General features: G+C 38.3%; 2 protein-coding genes across 2 annotated transcripts in view; one reads left to right on the top strand and one right to left on the bottom strand.

Annotated features, from left to right (window-relative positions):
- Positions 1 to 1,894: 1,894 nt before the first annotated feature.
- KIAA1143 (KIAA1143 ortholog) lies at positions 1,895 to 12,408 on the bottom strand. The gene is made up of 3 exons (XM_086468016.1): positions 12,295 to 12,408; positions 10,321 to 10,480; positions 1,895 to 3,504 (listed from the first exon to the last, which is right to left on the bottom strand). The coding sequence occupies exons 1-3, from the start codon at positions 12,400 to 12,402 to the stop codon at positions 3,293 to 3,295; spliced, it is 480 nt and encodes a 159-aa protein (XP_086324142.1). The 5' UTR covers positions 12,403 to 12,408; the 3' UTR covers positions 1,895 to 3,292.
- Positions 12,409 to 12,660: 252 nt separating this feature from the next.
- KIF15 (kinesin family member 15) overlaps positions 12,661 to 22,854 on the top strand; it is a 34,886-nt gene continuing 24,692 nt past the window's right edge. Inside the window, exons 1-10 of the mRNA XM_086467968.1 lie at positions 12,661 to 12,753; positions 14,402 to 14,444; positions 15,758 to 15,941; positions 17,003 to 17,079; positions 18,215 to 18,252; positions 19,188 to 19,285; positions 19,674 to 19,853; positions 20,562 to 20,771; positions 20,899 to 21,024; positions 22,420 to 22,542. Of these exons, the coding sequence (XP_086324094.1) occupies positions 12,735 to 12,753; positions 14,402 to 14,444; positions 15,758 to 15,941; positions 17,003 to 17,079; positions 18,215 to 18,252; positions 19,188 to 19,285; positions 19,674 to 19,853; positions 20,562 to 20,771; positions 20,899 to 21,024; positions 22,420 to 22,542 (1,098 nt within the window). The 5' untranslated portion in view covers positions 12,661 to 12,734. The remainder of the gene's footprint in view (positions 12,754 to 14,401; positions 14,445 to 15,757; positions 15,942 to 17,002; positions 17,080 to 18,214; positions 18,253 to 19,187; positions 19,286 to 19,673; positions 19,854 to 20,561; positions 20,772 to 20,898; positions 21,025 to 22,419; positions 22,543 to 22,854) is intronic.

Raw genomic sequence — 22,854 nt, forward strand, 5'->3', positions numbered from 1 at the left:
CTGTTTCTTCAAAAAAAAAGGTGACACAGCATCTCACCTTTCCCAATGACATCCAAGCACCTTTGCAATGTAAAAAGCCTCCACTATAAGTACCCATCGCTGCAATGCTACTACAGTTCACCAGATTTGTTCCAGCTTCCTGCTCAGCTAAGAACAGCAAGAACTAACACCACCATCAATAAATGTTTTTGAGTCTTAATGAACTGAGAAATTTCAGGGATTTTATTAATAAAAACTGTACAGGATTCCCATATTAGGTAACAAAGCACATCTGACCAAGATTCCCATATTAGGTAACAAGCCTCAGCTACTTTCACCTTGCTCCTCCACAGCGCTTCTCTCACGCTTAGCTGGGCAAGGTCCACGAGAAAAAAAAATATATATATACACATTCGCCACTACAGGAGCAGAAAAAGACTGGGGATGGGGGCAGGGAAGAGAGGGAGAAAGAAAAGCCAGGACAACTGTCCATTCCAGTCCTAGCCCCACATTCCATCTACTTACTTTGGCTTCCTCTTTATTAGAAAGTTCTTGCAATTGTTATTTTTCCACGGCCCATTGCTTAAGGCAGGTGATTGCTTAACACAGTTTCACATTTCTTTCCTAAATGAACAAGTAATTCTTCTCTTTAGTCACAGGTTTCATGAGGAGTTGATGGCGTGTGTAATTTTCCTGGTGTGTCACATTAAGAATACTGAATTTTCACATGAAGACTAGACTAAAACGCTTTAGTGCATCACTCACACTTCTTAATAAATGTATCCAATTAGTTATTGTTAGGTGAACTGGGAGTGAAATACAATGAATACAAAGGTCTCCTCCTGGTCAGAGCACTACAAATCACAGTCAGAATAAAGGAAAGAAACTGGGTTTCCATATCCACCTTTCTTTCCCCTGCTGTGTTGCCTGAAGAACAACATACCTTTCATTATATTATTTCCAAGTAAACCAAATTAATTTATTTGCATTCCAGACATCTGTCATGAAGTTGTAGGGCAAGGAGCACAATTAAGCAAAAGTACTGCACCCAGTATTTTGAGGTAACCCTCTTTTTATCAGACTTCAGTCTCCCAAGTCATTCACTAGAAATAGCAATTTTTGTTTAAATGCAATTACAAACCAGACTCAAAAAAGACCTCAATCTTATTTTGAACATGCCAAATCAGCTGCATATTTGGGAGGCCCTCTCTAATTTTAAGGTAAATCCAAATTCCCTCTGATCCTTGGCAAGCATTTATCTCTTGATAGCCATGTCTCCTAAACTGCCTCACAGCTAAAGTGAAGAGCTTTCAGGATGTGCAAGAAAAATGTAAACAAGTATATTTTTGTGCTGACAAACAGAACCAGAAAAGTTAAAGTAAGCACTCAATGGTTAATTCATTCTTTCAGATGAGTCTCAGCAAGTCAGAGTATTTACTCAGTTGTTGCAATATGCCAAATATTCCTTCAGTATACTGTAATGCTGCAAGATTTCTCATGGGTGTACACATATATTTTTAATGGATTCAAACGAGTTTTAAGTATACAAAATAAATGGAAAGATCAACCCCTGGGAACCTTTCAGTCTGTATTTCTTCTTCCTACATTTGATTTTTTATATATATATATGCAGAATACAGACAAATGATGTCTTTAACATGTCCTCATGGGAATAATCAGGTTGTCACACTGCACCTCCATGGCAGTTCTAGTATCAGACAAGTGCTACAAGACTTTAATATCCATTTATAGGTCTGGTTTTAATTTTCTGAAAGGACAACACATCTCATTTTCAAAATCAGGGTAACATGCACAGACACAATTAGTGTGAAACAGTGTGCTGACTTGCATCTGATCTTATGCTGCAGGAGATTGGTATGTACGGAGACAGCAGTCATAAGAGGCTTCATTATCAGGTGACAAACAATCCCATTTTATGTCGCGAAATTTTCATTAAAATGTCTTTGGACCGATTAAAGAAAACATAATTTATTGTTTAATACCAGATTAACAAATTAAAACCAGCTGTTTCACACAGCAACTTCAAATTTGCTCCTCAATGAAGCTTTACAGCCCAAATAATTTCAATGTCCTCTCACACAGCAGAAGAACTGGTTTCATTGCCTCACACCTTGTAATTCTGCAGCAGTCTGAGGTCTTGTTTACACATAGTTACGGAACTCACCCTACTTCCAAATAATTTCAAAGTCATTAGTCCCATTTCCACCACCTTGTTGTCCCCAATCCCATCAGCTCTCGGTCTTATTTTGAATTTCAGCACATCCTGTTACATAAATGGTACAGAAATCACAGAATCACAGAATGTCAGGGGTTGGAAGGGACCTCGAAAGATCATCTAGTCCAACCCCTCTGCCAAAGCAGGACCACCTATGGTTACTTTCAGTGTACTGTACATGGGCAACTGAAAAATTTTAAAACTTTGTATCACAGCTATCACGTTTCTTGACTTAAATTTCCTGTTTACAATTTCCTACTTGAAGAAAACCAAAATAAAGCTTTTCCACAGCTTAAAGATGAAATACATTTTTTTTAAAATGAGCTGGTTTAGATCCCAAGTAATTATGAACCCATAAGTAGCGAACTGAAATATACTTTTAAAAAAAAACAAACAACAACCACCAAACTACTGAGCCCATCAGTATGATAACTGAAGTGCAGTCTCCAAGGGTTTAGGCATCTTTCTTTTGCATTAGTTGATACCATCAGTCACAACCACAATTTTTATATCTTGCTAGCACAATCAATGAAAATGAATTTGATGCTTCTTAGACTGCATTCATCAACTGCAGGCTCACTTACTTCAAGGGCTCTGCGAAGAGCTAACCTGCCAAACCACACATGCAGAAGTTGTGCAAATTTTTGTTAAGCTATAAGACAGAAAACTTCAGTCTGTTCCACAGCAATGAAGTCTCTCTCTTTTGAATATCAAGCCAGAAATAAGAGGTAAAAACCACACAACTGTCAACTAAGACTAGTAAATACATTTTAAAATGTACTGATTGAAAGTTTATCTAAGCTGGATATGTACAGGTATATTTTGCTACTCATTTGTGACCTCAAATAGCTTTTACATACATGGTTAAATTCTCTCTTAAAAGAAAGACATGACATACTGTTCATACAGTTCCATCTAACTTCAGAGACTTAGCTCTTGCTAGTTTTATACTAAGTTTCTCTAGTTGGACTATAACAAAGTAAGAGAGGACTCAGATACAATGCTTCAATTTCTAGGAAAAACCTCAATCTTACTCAGATCCCTAGAAGGGTAAGTGAAATACAAAAAACTCAACTCCTAATCATCATTTTCCTCATCATCAAATGACAGAAGACTGCTATTTTTTATTTGCTTAGCTGCACTCTGAGGAGTAGTCGCTTCTCTCTTAGTTTTCTTTGCCTCTTTCATCTTCTTACTTGAACTTATATTGAAGTCCAAAAACTTCTCTGATGAACGTTTGGCTGGTTTCCTGAATACAATTTTTCCATCGGCAGGTTCTGGTTCACCATCTAGAACAAAGGGAGTAATATCAGAACTCATCTGCACATGTTCACACACATATACAGACCTTCGCTATTATCTTTTCATTTTCCCCAGAACCAAGATCAGTGAGACCTCTGATAGAATACAACAATTATGCAAATGTATTTTTTGGGCACAAAGTCTGTATCGATGAATGTCCTTCATGAACACACATCTGCTCCATGGCAACCAGCCCTCGAAGACAGTTCTCCTGCAGCTCCTATTAGAAATAGTTTCTCACTAACCAGAGCTTTAACTTAGAAGAGACTGTGAGCAGTAGAGCTTTCCCCACACAATCCAGTGCATCCACTTATCAAAATGGAGAGGACAACTTTATAAGATCCTTTAATTCCTCTTCACTCTTTGTAAAATCCTTGACAATAAATGCACTTATTTCAGAATTGTGGTGTCTCTTAAAGAACAAAATGGCACATACACAAGACAAAGCTTTTTTTTTTTTTCTTCTAATATACCCTGTCCTGCTGAGACAGCTAAAAAGATCACATGGTCATAAACCTGCCTCTTATTATCATATAGGATGGATGTTTTAGGGTTTGTTTGTATCTGCAGAATCACCAAACTATTCCAACTGACTGTGCTCCTCTGCATGTAGAGTCCCTTCCAGAATTATCAGGCAGAGGAGGAAAGCTACTGCACAAGTAACACCATCAAGGCAGTATTTCTGGGAAAAAAAGTGTAATTGGAAAGCCATGAATCAGACACAAAGGCTCCTGCTGCAGTAGCTTGCAGTTTTTATAATGTATATGTGACAGGATGTTAAAGAACCATAGGTTCTGTGCAAGATATTTTTGCTAAAGTACTTTTGTGAAATTAATTATTCAACAGAAATTTCCTAACAATATGCATTTGTTTGATAAGATTATGTGCTATTTAATTATAACCAATAAATATCTTTTCTCTTTCCTCAATTTACAAACATTATAGCAGAAGACTAACATTTCGGTGTTACCATACACAGCACTGGCTGAAACACTCTTCAGTGCATACTCCGTACAATACAACTATTAAATCTGGTGTCTTAAGGGTTGTGTGGTAAAAATGAAGACATTAAATTCATTAGGAAACTTCACTTAGAATTCCTCAAGTTTCAGAGACCCTTTTTAAGAAGAAACCTAGCTTAAAACACTAAGCACCAATTCTGCCAATGACTTCTACAGAATGCATGCTTCTGCACTAGTTTATGAGAGAATACTACGATGCATAAAATAACTAACCATGTTTTGGGAAAATATTTCAATACTGGTGAGTTAGAAAAGCATTACAGTTACAAGGAATTATCAGCAATAATAAACTGTAGGTATGAAAAGCATACTTCTCAATGGATCCATTGTGAATTCTGCACGGAAAGCTTAGGTGTTTAGATGCTGTATGTGTGACACAGACATTTAGGAAGTCCCTACAGTAAATTCTGGGAGGAAAAAACAACTATTTCTGAAAACGTATCACACCCAACCAATCAAAATGCACTATGTATCATTTTTCTCAGAAGTTGGGCCTCCATTTTTTGGGCTCAGAAGTTTAATATCAAATAATTTGCCTTACTAATTGCTGCTTAACTAGAATGTTTATCTGGAAACCCAGATCTTCTAACTTAAACAAGATCTGAGGCACGATAAAAGCCAAATTCAAAAATTAATCCGTAAGAAAAATTTCATTCATGAGCAGAGCCAACTGTCTATGTACTTGAGCCAGTCAGCGTACAGACTGTACACAGTACTGGTATAGCTGTGGAAACAGAACAGCCAGCTACTGCATAAGCATGAGAGGCATCAAGAAAATCCTCACTGGACACTCTTTAAAAGAGTGATTACTACATTTTCTTAGAATGGTAAATTGAAAAACCAAACCCCCAAAACCAAAATGAAAGCATATCCATAAAATAAATCAGATAAACAGCTACATACTCATACTCCATGGAAAAATGGAAGTTGGAAATTTCATTTTTACTCCCAACTCTCCTGCTACCCACGTTGTCAACTGCACAAAATAATTTCACCTTGTCTACCAGATAGAGAAGCTGATAGGTATCTGCAATATGAATTTAAACGCCTAATAAGCAAAGTGCATAAACAGAGCAAAGCTCAGTAACTCCACCAAAATGACCTCCAGGGCCTCAATACTATTTGCAGATCATTCTGCATCAAAGGAAAAGATTTTAGCTCTTAGCCTGGTTAAACACTGTCAAAATTTCACTAAATGCTCAAGGATATTCCTTTCAGCAGGAAGCCCAGGCCAGCTTTGGAGAGCTATGATGTGTTGGCAGTGCCTGACAAAGAATGAAGATGAGGAAACACGGTAGGCCTAGCCTTACCTTAGCAACTTGTGGAAAGAGGGAGAACAGACAGGCTATGCTTTTTGAAAGAATTTGATGTAGCAGCTCAAGAAATTTCTGTTGATTTGTTAAGATTGTCTTTTCCAGCTGGTAAAAAAACTTAATTTCATCCTTTCTAATTTCACCAGACTCTTATTGTTAGCTGTCTTTTTTGTTTGTATTGATGACCTCCAAAAACTGACTTGTATTAAGCAATGCAAAGAAGAGATTGAAGAAACAATCTCAGTGTTGGTAGTTCTTAAAAACACAGCCCTGATAAAAGACTGTATCAGTATCACAAATGGTGGAAAACAGGAATTCTGATAAACACACTGAAACACACAAAGTAAAATACAACCAACATTTGTATTTTACAGGAGAAATAGTAAAATCCACTTCCGAAAAGCAAGTAAAAAAATGACACTAGCAGTTCAAATTCTGACTGGTTTTAGTTACTGCTGATTTTACCTGGACCACAAACATTTACACCGGTTGACCAAGAGGGGCACAATCAGATGTTGAGCTGAAAACTCACTTCACAAGGGACATCAATTTAAGAAGCCACAAATTCAGAATTTTTTTTCTTCTCTTTTAATTGCAAGTTATATATTACAAAAGAAATAGAAATGAGGGCCTGAAAAAGAAACACTGCTCTTCAGTTTACTGTATTTTTTTATTTAGTAGTAATTTGTGTAGTTAGCAGCACCATTTTTCAGCAGTTTCTGTCTGCATGGGTCAGTGAGGCAACAACAGGAAGCACAAATGCCACTAAGCTGGCAGGAACAACAGGAGGAGCAGCGCCAACAATATTTCAAGATACATGTCTATTCAGTGATAAAGGTTGGCAAAAATTTATGATAACCTGGCAAATTTCTTAATGGTTTCTAAAGTTAGAAGTTCAAGTCAGCCATTTCTAGTGCTTTCTGGCCACTCATCTCTATGCATGCCTTTGGAAGCATTTACTACAGGAATTCTGCACACTGGTATCAGGAAGACAAAAAGGCCAGTCTTGCTCAGATGTTCAGTCTCAATTGTTTATGAGGACACTCGCGAAAGTTTTGGTTACTTAAACACTGTAAAATTAGCGTTGATTTAGATTCCTGCTAGCATGAACTCTGTGATACATAGCTAACAGCTGCTTAAGCTAAGGGAAGAGCTCCAATAGCCAAGACCGCATGGACTGCATTCTCCTTGCCTCTCCCCTCTCTTGTCCTTCCCCAACCCCAGCATATAGAATGAGACAAGAATAATATTAAAAGACTTGTAATGAGTCAGGACACCTTCTGCTGAATTCAGTCATCTGCATGTGTCAGTGTCACAGAGGCCAGATGAACTAGAAAAGCAGTAGAAAAATCAGTTCCATGGGCTATAATGAATGCTGGGATAAAGTATCTTGCAGTAATTGCTGTATTTTCTTTTGTGCAAATTTAGTTTCTCATAAGACCATTTTTCTTTGCCTCTGAACCAACAGTAAAAATTTATAAAATGCTGCATAAAAATATTAAGCAAAATTACTGTTAATAAGCAAATTACTTCTTTTTAAAAAGCCTCTAAGTTAGTCTTCCATGGAGAAAATTATTTCAACATGGAAGGGTGTTGTCTCACATAGGAAAGGTTCAGTCCTAAACAAAAAAGTTCCCTGTGACTATACTTGCAAAAGCCAACGCACAAGCTTCACTAAATTTTGTTCTGCCTTAGGAAGCAACTAAGTACAGCCAGGACATTAACCAGGTGTTTTTGCCAAATCCACGCAAAACTGTTACTCATCTGTACAAGAAAATGCACGTCATGGGAACTGGTGGTGCCTGAAGTAAAAAAAAGTGTAGCTGTGTCAAACTGGTCATAGAAGAAAATGAAGGAGAAAGGATGTAAATGAGATACAGAAAATCCTAGAATATCCCAAATCAAAGCCTGAAGACATATAAGAGGAGAGGGTGCAACCTCAAAACTGAGTACGTTCCATATTTTGAAAAACTAACTTTCTACTCACAACAGACAGTTAGCAGCACACTACTTACGATCTATCAAAGTGCCTCAGCATTTATGTATGGTGGAAAGGAAGATTATCAACTGGGAAATTTACCCTACTACCTTTCCAGCTTCATGAAATTTCACTAATGATCTGATTTGGGGCTATATATTACGGTCTAGTACCCATTAAATTAATTTCACTTTCAACTCTGGGATAAAAATCAAAGCAATAAGAAACAATCAAATCATGCAGCATCAACCTTACTTTGAGAACTGACAATTATCCAAAAAAAGAAAAGAAATTAACACGTTACTCAAAATTCTCTTTATTAAGCTGAAAGTAACCAGCTGTTAAATACCTGCCTCTGACTAGAAATCAGAATTTAAATCTAGAGGTCAGACTGATAGTGCAAAGATGGCCAAAGACTCAAAAAAGCCTTCAGCAAGCTGTAGCACAGTCACCACACCTTCACTGAAAATTTCACACCAGGTCCTCTCCATAGCAGAGGGACATAGTGGCACTTACCCTGTTTATTCCCATAAGTCAAAAAAAGGACCAAGACCTCATATCATCAGCAAAGGCAGATGAGGGAAGAGTAACACAATAATGTAGAACAGAGGGCAGCAGTCCCCCGAGCAGAGTGATTCAACACTCTTGCTACTGCTGTGGATTTTTTCCTCCAAATGCAAGTTATTACTGAAGGGATGAAGGGGTAATAAGCAGAGGTGCCAAAGTCCTACAGGCACTCACTACTACCATCCTCACCACACACAATTATGTCTTTTTCCACCAAAGAAGTTCAGTTACTCTACTCAAATACACTTCCATTTCACACTGTGTATTCAGCTTGGTAGCTCTTTTGGACTTTTTTCACAGTATGGACTTGACCTCAATAGTTTCTCATGGACAACAACTACTTTTTGCCCAGTCTTACATAATCATTTTTCCTCCTACTGTGATCATTCAAAATTCAAGTTGCTTATATGAAAAGGAAACCAACACTCAGAAAGAATCATGCTGTTTCTTTCCAATAGGCTGAAATTTCTCCCAACACTAAGAGGGTGATCCCACTTTTGAAAAGAAATCATGTGACAACTTTACAAACTGCAACACCCAGCACATGTATTACACTTCAGTAACAAGAGACCAGGAAGTAAGCTGGAAGCTGAACACATTTTCTCAGAGGAGTTCAAATTAGATAAACACAGCCCTCAGTCCTCTACCTGGTTACACCTAACATATACAGAAACCTGCAGAAACAAATCAGACGTTTTATTTAGTTACAAGATAACCTACATTATAAAAAGTAAGAATTTTTCATCAATCTGCTTTTCAAAAATACAAGATTCTCAATGTATTTTCTCCCACTACTGTTATTTGACTTCTCCATTTATATAAGTTCTACCATTTAAATTTTAACACATACTTCTACATAGGGACAGCACAAACTTGGATTTAAGAATCCAAATGGCAGAAAAAGACAGACGCTAAGGATGTCAGACTGATAACCACGTGCTAGCCTCTCAATCTGCTCTAAACGCCATTTATAGCCTTTGTAAGTAGCCACAATGGCTAACCAAGGAAAAGGTCCACAGCTTCTATGAATCACCTTTCTATTTTATGCTTGTGAAGTTCCAGTTGTATATTCTTAATTATCAAGACAATTACACCAGAGATGGTAATAGCTACCTTTAAACTGTCAAGTCTTCTGTCAGTAAAAAATAAAATTAAAGCTACATTTCATCACACCCTGTGGGATGATGGAAGTTTTTGGACTCTCAAAGCACTGATGTCAACCGTATCTGCATGATGAATATAAACAAATTTTTAACACAACTGTTTTCATCAGCTATAGTTTCCCATCTTCACTGTCTAACTGCAGCAACCTCTCCCACACCACTTCCATCTTTCCATTTTTGAAAAGCCTGTTAAATAACTTAGATAAAGCTTTCTAATTCTTTGTAGCAAAGAAACATTTTTTTCTATACCGTGCTGCTTGTTGGCACTATGGTATCATCTGTTAATTTCAACTAATATATTTGCAAGTCACAAAACACTGGGGATGATTTTAGGCAGTGATAACAATGACTGGTCAGTTAAGTGAACGTTAGCAAGCTTACACACCTGCATTCTTTCCACTGAAGCACTAACCTGAGTTTCCTCATTCTGTCCAGACATGGCAGCTCTCTTTCACGAACCTTTAAGACATCCACTCCACCAACAAATTTGGCTGAATTAATTAAGGAGTTAAAAATTTATCACAGGTGATGTCAAAAGACTGTGTACCAGGACAATGACGCATCACGACCAAAAAAAAAAAAAAAAAAAAAATTTAAGGTGGTACTTGGAGGTAGGATGCACATGGTATTTGGTAGCTGAAAAATTCAAAACAACTAGGGTAACATTAAACAGTAGAAGACTGGGCAAATATCAAGCTCCCTTTTATGGGTTATCTCTCTTTGGCTATACAAAGCAAGAAATGAGTAGTCTGAAATTCACCTGATTCATTTGACTTTAAGGCCTCTTTGATTTGCTGTTTAATTTTCATTGCTTCTTCAGCTGTCAAGTCCCCTTTTTTCAGCGTTACCACTTGAGGCTGCTCATCTTCGTTGTCACTGCCGTTCTCGCTATCATCATCTGCAACTGGAAGCTGCTCTCTCTAGACAGGAGAAATAAATGCAATGCTGATCACTACAGTAAATCACAACCACTAAGGGTGGGCTATTCACTTTTGCAGTGGGGTTAGTGAGGAGGCTTGGCAAAGCTGTCAGTGCTGGGCCCTCCCAACACACTGTCCAAACAACACTCCAATTCTATCACTGAGGCATAGCGTCCCCTAGAAAAAAATACCATGGGCTTTTTCAATTTGAGATCAAAACAGTAGGAACTTGGAAAGTAAAAAATTAATTCCTTTTGCTTGTTATCTTTACTGTACAAGTACTGTCTGCCATGCAACACTATGAAAATATATTGATGAAAAATTCTTACTTTTTATAATGTAGGTTATCTTGTAACTAAATAAAACAACGTCTGATTTGTTTCTGCAGGTTTCTGTATATGTTAGGTGTAACCAGAAAATGTGTACTTTTCCCAAATTCACCTAGGGAAAAGTACAGATAGCATTACTACTGAACCTATCGAATTTACTAAGAAATAAGACAAAATGCAATCTTTCTTGGGAAATAAAACAGTTCATATTAAATTTAGTAAAGGCATACTTTTATCTCAACTTCCAGCTTGTCACACATTTCTTTTTTTAACAAATCTTGTGACTATTACTTTACCAACCAGTCTGGAGAGGTTAGGTAATAATGGCCTCTTTACCTTAAGATCTTTAGCTTACTAGAATTCGACCTTAAAAGGCAACACAGGCAAATGGGGAAAGTGGTGAAAAGTCAATACATTGATTGTAATAAAAGATATTTTCACTAGTAACTTGTATATCCACCGTGGCACAAGTATGATTCAAATCAAGGCCATAACAATGAGCCACTGGTGGGGGGCCTTTTTTGCTAGGTTAGTTTTCAGCTGCATACAGGCCAGGGTGGGATCATCCAAACATTTGTGCAAGTACAACTAGGTAACAACGTAACTGCACAAACAGCACTACCAGCTAATGTTAAACCATAGCTTAAATTTAAATTTCCTCAGTCATCAAAAAGAAACAACTTTGCATGTGTTATATTACAACAATGATGGGCCCTTAGTTAGCAGGAAACACACGGAAAAGTACATTGGAAACAAAAAAACAGCGCCCACAGAAAAGGCTGCCTAAGAAGCTGGCTCGAACCCTACTGTCCCTGCCCTGCCTTCCCTGCCATCACACCACTTTGTGTCTGCTGATCTACGTTAAGATGATAACTCCCTTCCAATGTATTTTTTTACTATACTCTTAAAACACTTCCCCCTCGCCCCTCCCCCCCGCCTGCGGTTTGAAAAGCCAGTTGAACTTGGGACATCATTCCTGTTTTCCCCGTTGACCCCGCAGAGCACTAGGGCGCTGACAGGTCGGCACTGGCTCCTCTGCTCTGCAAAAGGGCACCATCATCACCATGGCTGCAATTACTAAAAACAGCAATGGGCAGGGGCACTGCAGTTTGTTGTTGTTGCTGTTTCCAGTCTCCAACACAGAAGCAAAGTTACAAAAACAAGTTGTAAAGGCACTTTCAGTCAATTTTACGCGGGTAACTGCTGTTCCCCCTTGCCCTACAGGGACAAAGCTCCCAAGTGCTGCTTCCCCACCGCCTGCGACGGGGCCTCTCCCCCGCCTTCGCTTTAGGGCCCCGGGGCTGGGGGGGCATCATGGCACGGGAGGCCCCACGAAGCGGGCGCTGCCTCTTCCCACCCCCAGAGAGGGGCCGGCCGCGGCGGTGCGAAAGGAAACGGGGCCCCGACACCAGCCCACGGGCAGGGGGCCGGCGGCAGCCCGGGGGGGGAGAGCCGCGCTGCCCGAGCGCGGGGCTGGGCCGTTACCTTGGTTTCCACCGTGGGCCCCTCCCGATACCCGACCTGCCGCTTGAAGCGGCTGAGAAAGGCGGGCTCGGCCGGCCGCACGTAGGAGACCTGGTTCCTTTTGCTCATGGCCGCTGCCCGCGACCAAGCCGCGCTGCCGCCTGCCCCCGCTCACTTCCGGGCCGGGCGGGCACGAGCGGGCACGAGCGGACGGCGGCCCTGGTGGGACACAACTGACAGGCGGCCTCCCTTCCGTAACTCGCTCCGTCACGTGGAGGGGGCGCAGGCTCTTTCAGCCAATGGCAGGAGCGGGGAAGGAGGACGTAGGGCCAAATGGCCGCGCCCACGTTGGCTTCGAGGAGGGGGCGGGGCCACGTTGCTCTTAGCGCCAAATTCAAACGTTCCGCCATTTTGGAGCGGTCGGTAGGGAGGTGCTGGGGTTGGTAGGGCCGCCGAAGATCATGGCTCCCGGTGTACGAGGTGAGGGGGCTGGGGTGGCCGTGGGGCCTCAAGGGGCTGAGGGGTGTTTCCCCCTGTGTGGGGAGCGGATGGGGACCGGGGCGGCTCGGTGAGGGAGGCCGCGCTGCAGGGCGTGCTGTTGGCCGGGCAAGGGGTGTCTGCCCTGCGGGGCCAGCCACCTCCGGCGGGGCATCACCCGGGTGTAAGAGCTAACAGGGCCGGGTAGAGGTATGGCCGCGGTGGCTGGGCTCGGTGCGTCAACGGAGGGGCCGAGGCCCCCGGGGCTGGGGCTGCGGAGTGCCCGCAGGGCAGCCGCGCTGCCCCCGGTGGTGTCGGGGAAGGGCGGCGGGGTTGGAGCAGCGGCACGGAGAGGGGCGGCCCTCAGCGCTTCCAGAAGCGCCGCTGACACCGATATCCCGCGGGCCGCCTCGCGGGTGGTGCGTGTAAGCGGCCCTCCCAAACGGGAAGGCTTTGCAGACCCTGCTGCTCTCAGCTGTCCCGCGTTGATCAGTTCCTCTTCTGTAACCTTATCGAGTTTTAATTAGCTGTGATGTTTGTAACTGAAGCCTCTTACAAACGTTCAAGTGAAAGCAGCGCTTTAAAACGGGAGCTGAGAACGGTTAACTGAGAGTCGGTCGTTTCCCAACGTACATGTTGTGCAAGTGCCTATCAGTCTGATTTAAGTTTTTAAATGCACTGCTTTTCTAGTCCCAGCTCGTTCTGGTACCTTGTTCATTTGAGGAATAAATAACTGAATTAGAAGCTAGCACATTTCTCAAATGTGGTTGTGTGAATCAGAGCAGGTAGGCTCGCATAGCAGCAGCAGGATATTCATGTAGTATGAATGTTAATGAGCTTAGTAGCTTTGCACATCTTTATTAATTCTACTACAATAAAACCTGTGCAATTTTAGAGACTTTATAGGGTCTTTATTATTGGAATATTTTGGTAAATCATCTTAAATTGTCATTTTACTTATTTTTAAAATTTGACTGTGTTACGTAGTTAATATGTTGACTAACCTATGTGAAATAATATAATGTCAGGTTGACCTTTAAGTAAAAAATAAGTCAGCATATCTACCTATGGGGTAACTCAAGCCATGTCCTTGAAATGTGAAGCTGTGCAAAATGATGCTCACACGTACAGGAGAGCTTTATGCATACAGAGTGCTCAATATTACTTTATAAAAGTGAAAGCAATATAACTACTCAGTCATGCAGGTTTAGGAAATTGAGTTTTTGCAGTCATGTCAGTAAAACTATTTCATGTTGTATTGTTTTATCTGCAGTGAGTTAGCAATCTTTAAAATAAAATGGGAATATATAATACTATTAAAACTTATATTCCTAATTCTCCAAAACACTTGCAAAACGCTATATACATTAATTTAAGAGACCATGCATTGCATGTACATTTACAAGTGTGTGTGTGCTCACATTGCAAACTGAAGCTTTCTCTACCTTTGCATGAAACTGCAGACTTTCTGCCCAAGGAAGATAGTTGCTAAATATTTTTGTGCAGTTTTCATTCATGCCTGAAATAGATATTTATAAGCCTCTTTATTTATCTCTGTCAGTACTCCTTACAGTATTTGCTGTTTAAATGGGGGGGGTTGAGCAATAAATTTATCTTGTTTAATTTTTGTGTGTGTGTTTCACTTTTATAGGAGACTTGCGTGACTCTGCATTACCTTTGTTGAACTCACCTAGGTAAAGTAGTATTGGCCAGTTCCCATACGAATAATCACATTGCACGAAACGTGCAAACAAAACCTGGTACAACTTTGTGAAATAATTTAATTTTTTTCTTTCGTCAATTTCCTGCACAAGATTGTTGCCCTTCTCTCCTGACTTCCTTATAGGTTTAAAACAAAAAGTTCTCTTAATGAAAGTGTTTTTCTGAGTGTCAGATTCTTCTTGGAATGCTGCCATGCAGTAAATTCTCATTTGTCCGCAACATCTGTAGCTGGACTCTAAAATTTTTCTGAAGAGATACTCCACAATTCTGTGAGGAAGTCCTAAGCTAAAACAAAACCCAAAAGGTCCTCCTCTAAATATAAACAGCTTCTGCTACAACTCAGAATAATATTATGTAATGAAAACATATTCGGCAAGTGTGGTGTGTCTTAGGGAAGATGTTGTACTGGATTTTTCTCAGATGCTTCTTGTTCTTTTTTAGCTCTTTCCTCTCTGCTGTGCCCCAGCCCCACATTTCAGTCATGAAGTCCCTCCCCAAGTTTTAAAACTATTCTGTTCCTTTCTCTTGTCTACCAAAAGTAAAAATCAGTAACACTTACAACACCCTCATGCTAGAACTGCCTTTAGGGGAAGAACTTAGTAAATCCAAGTTTGCTACAGCTTCGCGAAAGAATTTGGTTCTTTGATATTATGTCAGTATATTTGTATTTATGCCAGAACTCCTCAAAGCTTTAATATAATAGTCATGCAGTTACTTATTCAGGATAAATTTACTGGTGCATCCACCGATAAATGTGATTAAGTAGTTTAGGGAGCTTTGAGATGTAGGCGCTCATACACTTTACTGGACGGATGGATCAAGAATTGGTTGTTCTTTCCCCTCTTGTGAGCAGCAAAGAAAAATGCTAGTAAATTTCTTGCTGGAACGTAGCCTCATCTGTTCTATTTGTAGTGTTTTACAGCTTCCAGGAGTAAGAAGGATGCTTGAAGCCCATAATCCTAGAAACTACTGAAACCTTTATTATAACACTGGTTTTATGTATCTCAAGTTTACTGTGAAATGTGTGCTTTTAGAGCTAAAGTTACATGCAACAGCAATAAATTTCAGTAACTTCATGTGCTTTGTTTTTAAATCTGCCACATTGTTACCTTTAATAAATCTGTGGCTTGTAGTGAATTGACGTGTACAGTTAGAAGCAGTATATTTTCAGAAGAGACATTTGTATGACTTCACATGATTAATTTGATTTTTTTGTGTGATTTAATTTTATCAAACAGCTGATAGATCTATTTTGAAGTAATCTAATGCATAAATATTCATTTAGTGTTGAAGGTGATGCTATCAAAGTTTATGTAAGGGTACGTCCCCCTTCAGAGGGAACTACATTAGCTGACGGAGATCAAGGCTTGTGTTTATCTGTTCTTTCATCAAATACCATCCGTCTGCATTCGAAGCCTGAGCCAAAGATCTTCACTTTTGACTATGTTGCAAACATGGAAACAACACAGGTAATAATTTCCAGAATCTTGTAACCATATTGCATTTCTTGCCCAAATTTTGGCAACAGCTACACTAAACTTTTCTAAAGATGTAATAGGTCTTATTTTTCACGGTGGTCATATTGGTACTGTGTAGTTATAGTACAAAATTTTGCACTAAATTCTGCTTTTTAATAGTTTTAATTTTCTTTAACTGTTAATGTCTTTAATTAAAGTTTGCGTTAAAACTGAAATTTCTATTTGTGAACTTTACAGTAACACCTTAGACAGAAAATAAACTCACCTGTTGAGACAAACATAAAAAAAGCTGGCAGTCAGTAGCTGATATTAAAGATGTGATTTGTATATTAGGAACTTATGAGTTTATGTACTATTTGTTATATTCTCGTTCATTTGCCTTTTAAACAGATGCATTGTTCATCTGGGACAGGTAATACTGGAAGGAAAATCCTTCAATTTAATTTTTACAATATTACATTTGAAATTCTGAACATAATTTTGATTGCTCTAAGACTTCAATTCCTTTTAACTGCTGTTTAAAAAACCAAAACCCCCACCCTCTGGAGGCTCTTATTTGTAGCTAGACTTTTGCAGGTCTAAGAGAAATAACGTGAAAATAGATGAGGCTAATAGTTGTGCAGATTTGTTGAATATAGCATTGTGCAGTGGCAAAGGTTGAAAGTTAACTAGATTTGGTAAGTGTCATAGGCTCAATTTTCACCTGCTTATAGTATAAACCACATAATGTAGTTTATTTAGTACTTTTTTATTTAGTACTCCAAGAACACTGGACCAAAATTAATATATTTGAAAGTCATTACTATGATACTGAGTTTTATTATTTTTCTTTCCGATTATCAATGAATAAATTTTTTTCCAGAGGTAGTGGTTTACGTCACAAAGACTTAGGACGTATTGTTTTACTATCAGAGCTCCAGGGGTCATGATACATGTCTAACCTTAAGGAATGTGTATATTTTATACATTATAAAGTTATGGCATAGAAAACACTGATAGAGGAGATACCTAAATGAGTGGTGCCAAGTGCCTTCTCTTTCCCTTCTCCCCAGGAGTCGGTGTTCTCAAGCGTGGCCAAGAATATTGTTGAATCTTGTATGAATGGCTACAATGGAACCATCTTTGCATAGTAAGTCATTTAATGGTATTTCATGGCAATTGCAACATTTGAGGAGATTGCGTTAATAAGTAGTTGTGGTTTTAAGGGTCAGAGCCTGTTTAATGTTACATTAAACTTTGGAAGTGCCTCCTTAGTGCAGCACAAGATAAGGAGTGTACTTGCAGTATTGAAGAGTACTACTTACTCCTCTTCCAGAGGAACCTATTTGTAGGTGTTATGCTTCTAATACTTAAGACCAATAATGTGGATTGTAAACTTATTTCAATTTTACTATTTGTCTAAAAACTACAAGTTTTATTGTGCTGTTAAAATGAAAGCTAGTTATTTTCAGTACGTCCATAGTAAAATGGAATGAAAATTGCTTTAACTTGATGTTTGGCTAGCTCAGCTCTTTAGTGAGTCTTGGCTGCCTGTGGGAAAACTTATGAATGATAATTTTAGCTTTCAAAATGTTTTTGAGGTAAAAAGATATCCATGACTAGTAGCATGAATATCGTCATATTAACTCTCAATGTTTTTCCATTTTGAAAACAGAGTAGGCACTTTGATCAAAAATGCTAACTTGAAGGACTGATGTAATCAAAACCTTACTGTTTTTTTTTTAGCCCAGCACAGCATTTGCAAAACTGTGAAGAAGTCCGCTTTGTTACAATATACAAACGTGGAAAAACAAAGTGAAATTGCTCTGAAGTTTCTCTAGCATGATTTATAACTATGGGTAAAAAAACAGGATATATTCAACTTAAACCCAAGCAAGAAAAATACCTTTATGTGCACTGCAGTGTGACACAAAACCCAAAAGATTAACCCAAAAATTAGTTTAATGTATATATTTGAAAGCTTTCATTTTAATACCAAGTTCCACTATTTTCCTTTCCAACAGAAATAAGGAAGAAAATGGTGGGTAGTGGGGAAGTGAAAAGGTGATTAGCAGAATTTCATGGTCAAGTTTACTGTTCTATTATTTTACCTTTTTAGCTGACTGATTTCTCAGCTTGCCTCTGTCCCTTTTTATCTTCAGTTTAGAAGATTTTTTTTTTTCATTTTAAGATGTGAGTTCTCCTTAAAAGCTGCAGATTAGTGAAATATTCAGAGCCAGAACAAAGCTTTATCTGCCTTTTTTTTTTTTTTTTTTTCTTCTTAGTGGCCAGACTGGGTCAGGAAAAACCTTTACTATGATGGGTAAGTGCATGAGAGAGCTTAACCTTTCAGTAGTTTCTTAATGTTTCTTTTTTGTCTTGAGTTGAAATGTTGTCTTGCTCAAACACCAGGGATGATTTAGATTTTTGTCTTCCTGCAGATAACTTTAAGGTTTAAGAAATGGTGTAGTGCTCAGTGCAGTTCTTGCTTTATATCAAAAGAGTGAAGTATAGGTACTCTCCTCTGCCTTTTTGAAGACATAAATTTTTTCTGTTTTTAACAGGAGAGAAGCTTTTCAATGAAATCAAATACTTTCAATAAATTTTCTCAAAAATGAGTATTCAACTGTTTTCCTTTTTTGGCTGATATCCCTTCCATGTGTAGAAAAATATTCTACTGTGCAAGAAAAATATTCTAGTATGCAAGGGTCTTCCGTATTAAAATGTTGAGGTTTTCAAAATAACTGCTTCCTACCCGACTAGAAATTTAAGGCCTCTCTGTATATGAAGGGATCACCTTGTAATCTTTTTCTTCATACAGTGGTGATTTAAATGCATTAATATTATGCTTGACATTAGAAAGTCATTGAAATAACCAAAACCAGTTTGGCCAACATGTTTTTGAGAACTATGTAGAAATTAACTAAACAAGGGGATGAATCCACCCCATCTTTCTGGTTCTTCAAATCGGGGTTACAGTAGCAGTATCAGCTTACCTGCATATCTGCACATGTCGTCTTAAGTAACCTATGGACAGGTACAATATGCTTTCACAAGCATCATTTAGACTACATATAAATCTGATTATGGAATATTATCTTAGATCTTCAAAGTTGATTTTTTTGCATTTCTTCTGTGGTTTTGCCATAAACTGACTAAAATCTGGTTGCTGGAATCTTCTGTAATGACAGCTTGAAAAGGTCAACCATTACTCTTGAGTACTACTAATTAATTTTTTTTTTAATTCAATCTCTTTAGGACCATCTGATTCTGATAATTTCACTCATAGTCTGAGAGGTGTAATTCCACGGAGCTTTGAATACTTGTTTTTTCTAATTGAACGTGAAAAAGAAAAGGTACATTTATTTTATACTTATTATTGTGCTGAAAGTAAAGCCTCGCATTGAAGATTAGCTAAGGCTGTTTGATAAGCTGGGTATGTAGCAGTTGAGTTTCCGGGATTACTGCCATCTTGCATCAAATTTATTAATGAGGAGCACTTGTGTCTAGTACTCTACCAAAGTACAGTACGCTTTCTTCAGACACAAGTGTGCTTGTATTTTCAGTTTAAAAATGCATCTAGGTTTCTGGATGTTGGTTGTCATCTGGGCATCAGAAATGTATAGTATGCAGAATATACATGCAAACTAGTAGCTTCAGATACGTGTAAAAAGAGACTCACTGCCGTACAATGCCAGACAATAAAACCAATCTGTTTATAGTGTAAATTACTGTTTTTTTCAGGCTGGCAGTGGAAAGAGTTTTCTCTGCAAATGCTCATTTATTGAAATCTACAATGAACAGATTTTTGACTTGCTAGATTCTGCTTCAGCTGGACTCTTCCTCAGAGAACACATCAAGAAGGGAGTCTTTGTTGATGGTGCTGTTGAACAAGTGTTGTCATCTGCTGCTGAAGCGTACCAGGTATTCTTTGTCACATTTTAATGTTTGGACTATTTATCTTGATGTTTATTTGATGCTTATTTGGTAAATACTCCTATTTCATTAAAGCACGTATTTTTTTGCATAGTGTCTGTGACACCCTCTTCCCCTATCTCCATCCTCCAAAAAACAGTGTAAAAAGCTGTTTCTAGGCAATGCTTCCTGACTGTCCTGCACATGTAAGAAATCATACAGTTCTGGAGTTTGGAATATATGAATTCCAATTACAGTAATCTTTCCCTAATGCTTACCCTTCACATCTCTGAAAGAGCAACAGAAAACTACATCTCCTGCTAATTAGATAGTGTGTCTGTTCCAGAAATTGTCAGGTTTATTTCTCCATGAATGAGACACGTGCACATAGTACTTCTCTGACTTTAAATGTGTTTTCCCTTGTGTACTGGTAACATACACCAGTATTGGATATGTTATGTTTTCAAACAGCAATGGCACTCTTGTAGGAAAGAAGTGAGTATTTTAATTAGTGGTTTTATTAATCTAGACTGTAGCTATATTTTTTAATTTTTAAAATACTTCTATTGAAAAAAAGTAGAGTACTTGTCCTTGAGATTTTTGAAAGCTGTTGCACTGAAATATTTGTATTTCATACTGTTCGTAACATGTATGTAAATAAATACTGAGTGTAGTCTGAGACACTTGATAACATTTAATGTCTTTTTTTATGGTTAGGTATTAACTATGGGCTGGAGAAACCGTCGTGTAGCATCGACCTCAATGAACAGAGAATCCTCAAGATCACATGCAGTTTTCACTATCACAGTGGAATCCATGGAGAAAATCAATGAGGTTGTTAACATTCGGTCTTCCCTGCTCAACCTGGTAGACTTGGCAGGATCTGAGAGACAGAAAGACACCCATACAGAAGGACTGAGGTTAAAGGTTAGTTCTGTCATATCTGTGGCATCTTTCTTCTTTCAGATGTACTGCCCTGTTCCATCCACCAAATCTGTTCACCTTTGTTCTCTTCTTGGTTTTGGTTGTTTTTTGTTTTTTGTTTTTTTTTTAGGAAGCAGGCAACATAAATCGATCACTAAGTTGCCTGGGCCAAGTAATCACAGCACTTGTTGATGTGGGTAATGGAAAACAGAGACACATTTGTTACCGGGATTCCAAGCTCACTTTTCTGTTACGGGTAATATATGTATTCGCTGGTTCTTATATGGTACTTGGGATGTAGAAAAACTATTTGTTTGGTTGTTGTTTTTTACTGTAAAGAGCTGAATATTAAAAATCTATTTCAATATTGGGCAAGTAGAAGAAAGCTTGAAAAAGATCTTTTTACCTAAACAGTCTTCCAGTCCATTTATTGCTGCTAACTGAAGACTTATTTATGCTCATGATCCCCTGTTACATATTTGCAAGCTTTAAAGAAAAAGCAGCGTATGTTTTCATCCCTATAAGTTGGGAAATACTGTGTATCACAATGTAATATTTAAAGATATGTTGAAATGTTTGACAGGATTTTCAGAATTAGCCTACGTGTGCTAAGTGTTGGCATGATGGTAAGAACTAGCTAAACTTAGTTTCCTACCTGAGAGCTTAGGGGGTCGTTTCAAGATGAGCAGAAAACAAAGATGTAAGCAGTCAAAGATTTGTTGGATGCTAGCATTCACTAAAATTATGTGAACAGTAATGAATAATATCTGTAATCTATTTTTGTATTATAATATAGTACTTGTACATAATACTTGTTATAACACAGTATTGTGATCACAGCAAATTTCCCAATCATTCCATATCTCTTCTATCTATATCTTGAATTCATGAACATCTGAAGAATTATGTTCTTCCAATGCAACCCAAAATACATAGAAATCGGAAGACAATTGCAACTGTATGAGCTGTTACTTCCTTAACTGGTTATTTTTTTAGGTGGTTGTACTGCAAAGAAGTCTGCAAACATGACCTTCTCTACTCAAGAAGGAATGCCATTGAGGCTTGTGGGCTGTTTTGTAGCACTAGATTTTTAGTCTTAGGTATAACTGCTGCCTTCTCCAAAGATTTGAGAGCTGTTTGTTTAACAGCACAGAAATATCTGAAGACATTCATGTAAAAGGGAGAGGTTCCTTTTATATCTTTGGTCAAGAATCTGTTTTGTGACTTTGTTTGTTTGGGAATTGCCACCAGAAGATAGGTTGGAACAATCAGTAGGCTAGATGATGTTCAAAGTAGTGCAAATACCAATCTGCTAATTACCAAGATTAAAGGGAAATACCTATTCCCTGAATTTTTTTCTGTTGTGATGTTTTTTTCTCTCCCTGCTGTTCAGGTGGAAAAAAGCATCTCAAAATGTTGATAAGTAATATAGAGTCAGCTATTTGAAAATCCAAATAAAGGATTTATTTACAGTCACATCCTTCATACCCACATTTGAAATAAGATTTCAGAAACTTACCTAGCATGGAGATTTGTTAAATAAAATCTCTTCTGCGATTTGTTCAAAATGAAACACAGTAGCTCTTAGGTGATGGCTTCCTGCCATCACCAAAAACATGCATATAAGGTTAACTTTCATGTTTTTAAATAGGATTCTCTTGGTGGCAATGCAAAAACATGTATAATCGCAAATGTTCATCCGGGATCTAGGTGTTTTGGTGAAACACTGTCCACTCTTAATTTTGCCCAACGAGCGAAGTTGATTAAAAACAAGGTAAGAGACTTACGTCATGTCTTTATTGTTGCAACAAACAATTTTTGTCATTTAAACTACACATCTGCGAACAGCCTGGCTTCATTGAAAGACTCGTGCTTTCACTTAATTTAAAGGAGTATAACTTACTTTGAAATACTACATTTGCTTTCCTAAATGTTTTTTTATGAAATTATTTTTGAAAAGAACTTGTTTGCTTTTGATTACGAGTAGAGTACAACAGCTGGGGACTAGGTAATGGCTGATAATAGTGTGTATTCATTGCTTGTTCTCAGAGTCTTCATTAGAAAAAGTAAAAAGTAAATCTGTACT

Source organism: Leptosomus discolor, chromosome 7 (genome assembly GCF_034619465.1).
Source record: "Leptosomus discolor isolate bLepDis1 chromosome 7, bLepDis1.hap2, whole genome shotgun sequence".
NCBI classification, from domain to species: Eukaryota; Metazoa; Chordata; class Aves; order Leptosomiformes; family Leptosomidae; genus Leptosomus; species Leptosomus discolor.

Coding starts and splice junctions, on each gene's coding strand:
- KIAA1143 (XM_086468016.1), bottom strand. CDS start 12,402: ATGAGCAAAAGGAACCAGGTCTCCTACGTGCGGCCGGCCGAGCCCGCC. Junction 10,481..12,294: donor GGCCCACGGTGGAAACCAAG/GTAACGGCCCAG, acceptor TCTCCTGTCTAG/AGAGAGCAGCTTCCAGTTGC. Junction 3,505..10,320: donor CTTAAAGTCAAATGAATCAG/GTGAATTTCAGA, acceptor CCTTTGTTCTAG/ATGGTGAACCAGAACCTGCC.